Source organism: Branchiostoma belcheri, unplaced genomic scaffold, assembly GCF_001625305.1.
Source record: "Branchiostoma belcheri isolate BF01 breed outbred unplaced genomic scaffold, Haploidv18h27 scaffold50, whole genome shotgun sequence".
In the NCBI taxonomy this organism is placed as follows: Eukaryota; Metazoa; Chordata; class Leptocardii; order Amphioxiformes; family Branchiostomatidae; genus Branchiostoma; species Branchiostoma belcheri.
The window spans coordinates 547,327-551,281 of record NW_017804132.1 but is presented as its reverse complement, the minus strand read 5'-3'; the positions used below and the strand labels follow the sequence as shown (position 1 = coordinate 551,281).

At 39.7% G+C, this 3,955-nt stretch overlaps 1 protein-coding gene across 1 annotated transcript in view; it reads right to left on the bottom strand.

Moving 5' to 3' along the window:
• Positions 1-357: 357 nt before the first annotated feature.
• Positions 358-3,955, bottom strand: part of LOC109480266 (sialin-like) — a 5,889-nt gene continuing 2,291 nt past the window's right edge. The window contains exons 5-10 of the mRNA XM_019782416.1: positions 3,697-3,783; positions 3,223-3,347; positions 2,499-2,648; positions 2,009-2,138; positions 1,489-1,730; positions 358-1,062 (exon numbers count right to left, since the gene is read on the bottom strand). Coding sequence (XP_019637975.1) covers positions 841-1,062; positions 1,489-1,730; positions 2,009-2,138; positions 2,499-2,648; positions 3,223-3,347; positions 3,697-3,783 — 956 coding nt within the window. The 3' untranslated portion in view covers positions 358-840. The remainder of the gene's footprint in view (positions 1,063-1,488; positions 1,731-2,008; positions 2,139-2,498; positions 2,649-3,222; positions 3,348-3,696; positions 3,784-3,955) is intronic.

Genomic DNA, 3,955 nt, shown 5'->3' with positions numbered 1-3,955 from the left:
TATATATGTAAGCTATATATTATGTACATGTATTTAGATGTAAAATGACCGTTCTATGTCTGCATAGTAATTTCCATAGAAACTTGTTGTATCGATATGTGTATGTACAACGTTGCTGTTTGGGTGTGTATAAAACTGAGACTACGTCCCCTAAAAGAAGACTTAATAATAAGTGTAAATTTATGTATGTATAGATGGCATACTATAAGAGAATGTATAGTGACATATGTGAATGGTGACAGAATTACCCAAGTTAGAAATTATTAATAAATAAAAAAAGTTCAGTCAGAAATACGGTCGAAGTTCTATATCCATTAATTTGTGGTGAATATTGAAGTGAAATGCAGGATACTGGTAGTATACCATGATACTCAGGACGTCAACAGTTAAAGTTATGGTCTTAATTGTAATAAAGACTTTGCATGTACGTCTACGAGTAAACTTGTCTGTGTTGCTTAAGGCTAAATGCAAAGCATTATGATTTTATTTCGTTTTAATATAAAACGTTGAACTGTTAAACAGATGCCAGTAATATTACTGCGCGGTGCATATTGATTGACTGTGATTGAATTTTGTTTTGAGTTTCTAAAATCAAACTCACATGAATGTGATTTTTCATAAACTAGATATCAAGAGTTTCATAGAAACAATTGTATCAAAACATTTTCATTTCAGTGAATCGTAGCTCAAGATGATGTGTTAAAATTCCTCATAATGTTCAATTATTGTTCGTACACCAAAAAAAGTGTACGAAAATGTCTGAGCTCTGATTCGCTGAGATGTAAATAGGGCAGTAATATTTAAAAAAAAACGCACCAATGAGAACAAATGTAATATCTATTACACTGTTGTCTCGTAGACGAGTATTGCCCAATTGTCTCTTTCGTCATCATTGACGTCACTGATCAACTTGTCTCCTATTGGCTGGGCCAGTTTGTCTTCATCCGGGTCCTGTGCCCAGGAAACCGGATCAGTCCGGAGGAACGCCAAAGCCATGACGGATCCGGAAACGGAAATGGCGGCTCCGATGTAGAAAACTTTCTGCCAGGCTTCTACTGTTTGCTGTGTGTAGCAGAATAAAAAAAAAGATTTAGATCTGAAGTAGAAATGCCAGGCCAAAGTAGGGAGAATATTATGTTGCTACGTCGTCCAGTCATGTGGTCTATGCAACCTTTGACCCTTAGATCACGTGACTATCGCTTTCACAGCTGACCAAAGATGGCGGACATCGTCTAAAAGCTACTTTTCAGCCGTAAGATGATGATAATGACGACTTGTTTACTATCAACACAGGTAATGTAATAGTATAATCACTGCATTTATCACATGAAATCAAGATAATTTATTCGGTATATAACATGACATATCATCATGCATCTTAACAAGTTAGAGCTCTTTTCACTTTATATTCACTTATGGAGTGAGGTGTGAGGTTGCTAATTTGGCAGGTTTAAGTGTTGAAAATTGTCTTTTTTCCCACAGACTTACGTTCTCGTCTGTGAGAATCCCCACCATAAGTGGCACGATGAATCCAGCACAGTTTGCCACGGCATTACTGATGCCAAAAGCCACGCCAGAGAAGCCCAGCGTGAGTTCTGTGAAGACCGGATAGAACCCCGGGATCAGTACGCCTTGCATGATGGTGGCTAGACACAAGATGGCGATAGCCGCTGTGGAATCACACCTCACGTGACCGACAGCAACAAGGCAGGCAGCAACACCAGTCAAAGCTGTAAGGTCAGAAGTTGAAAAGTTGTTTGTCATTGGTGAGAAGAAAATTGATGGCATGTTTTTTTTCTTATGTTAACCGAAGGAAATCATTGTGTTTGCTCTGTTTCATCTTCTCCAAACACCATTGGTCAATGACCTAAACAAGACGGCTGTTACCATGGTGACTGGTGTTGGGTTACATCATGTTGCAATTTTATAGCAGGAGGGATTTAGACTGCTGACTGCTGTAGTACAGAGGGCACATATTATTACAGACCAAATTTGTATCTTTTCTTACCTAATATGCATGTCTTTCTTATGTTGACCTTTTTAAAACTTGACCTCTTGATAACAGGATCCACGATGAGACTAGACAGGATTCTTGACGCCATGAGAGTTAGATAGGGCATGGTAGACAGAGCTCCATTCTGTATGATGTGCACAAATGAAGTTGCGTAAATATCAGTGACAATGATAATGAACATTACTGCACATTTAAGCCATACATGGGCCAAATGCACTACGTTGGATAACTGAGGTATAGGGGTAGGAGGAACAAGTGCTACATTACTGTTCTACGTCATATCTACAAGATCTATAATGTTTGATATCACATACCCTCACTCATTAGGTATGTCAACCTTGCAATACACTCTCTGCATATTCCGAATATAAACTTTGGAAATACGTTCAACTGTCCACAGTGATTACAAGGCATTTAAACCTTATACAAAGACTGTATAAATTTTTAAGTCAAATTTGAGAGGAAGTGGGGGGGGGGTACGTACCGTATCGATGTTGAAGTTGAGTATTGTGCCCATGTATAGAGGTAGACAGGTAAGCATCATGAAAAATCCCCATCCATCCGTACAATGAATATAGATCAGCACCCACAGGTGTGGCGATGTGAACAGTTTCAACCACGGGATTTTCCTCCCCTACGAAAAAAAAAACGATTAAGAAATCAGAGAGGGGGAGGGACAGAGAGATAGGAAGAAAGAAAGAGGGAGAAAAAGAGAGAGAGGGAGGGAGGGAGAAAGACAGACAATTACCATACACACATAGACCTGCACAGCACAAAAAAGCCTGATCTTCCCTCTCCTCCCACTCGTAGCCCTCCCTGATCCTCGCCTTGCCCCCACTTGTACATAGCCCTCCCTGATACTCGTCTTGCCCCCACTCGTAGCCCTCCCTGATCCTCGCCTTGCCCACACTCCTTGATTTCCGTGGTAGTCCGTGGTAAAAAAAGTGACGATAGGATTTTGAAGGTCCGAATTTGAGGTGACATTTTTCATAAATTGTCTCGAAATATAACTAAACATTAACATGGCTGAAGAGTATAAGAAATGTTGATTTTGGCTCACTTTTGAAACCAAACATACAAACCTACCAAAAATTCGGACCACCCGAAATAATATTTCCGTCCCGGAAGTACCAGTAATTAGGTGCTATCAGACGACAATAATTATTAAATCTAAAAGGCAGATAATTTCAACCATATATATGGATTACCTTTTTCGTTCTCTCTAAATTAGACTCGATGTATTTCCTCTCGGCATCACTTATTCTGGGATGAACGGCGGGTGAGTCATAAGCCAGGAGAAACCAGATGCAACAGAACGCCAGGCCAGATACACCTACAGTGTAGAACCACGCAGAACGCATAGAATTAGAAAATAACAAAAAAGCGTTAAATTTACCTAATTCTAAAATCTAACGGAATAAAAAGATCCCTCTTAGGCCACGTCGGCTAACCCTATCCCCTACGTGCTCATTCATTTTCACTTTAAAAATCACTAAAAATTATCTTTTCGAGCCCCCATAAAACCTTTACTCATATAAAAGTTGAAAAAGGCTGATAAAATGAGACACTGGGATAGTTTGGGCTGCTGTTATAGTGTTATCTTTTCAGACCGTGTAGTAGAACGTATAAGCTTTATACCAGCACAGAAATTTACTAACAGAACAAAGACGGTATTGACCTACCCGTAATGTACAGGGTGACTGCCCAACCAAACTGTGTAATGAGATGGGCTGTCAATGAAAAACCCACAAAGACGCCAAAGGTCTCACCTAGGGTAGAGAAGTAATAATAATATAAGGGTTATGCGAAAACTTATTGTGATAATCAATTTGTCTACTGTCAATATAGACGCACACACGCGCGCGTGTACACACACACACACACACACACACACACACACACATACACATCACACACACACACACACACACGAAGGAAGGA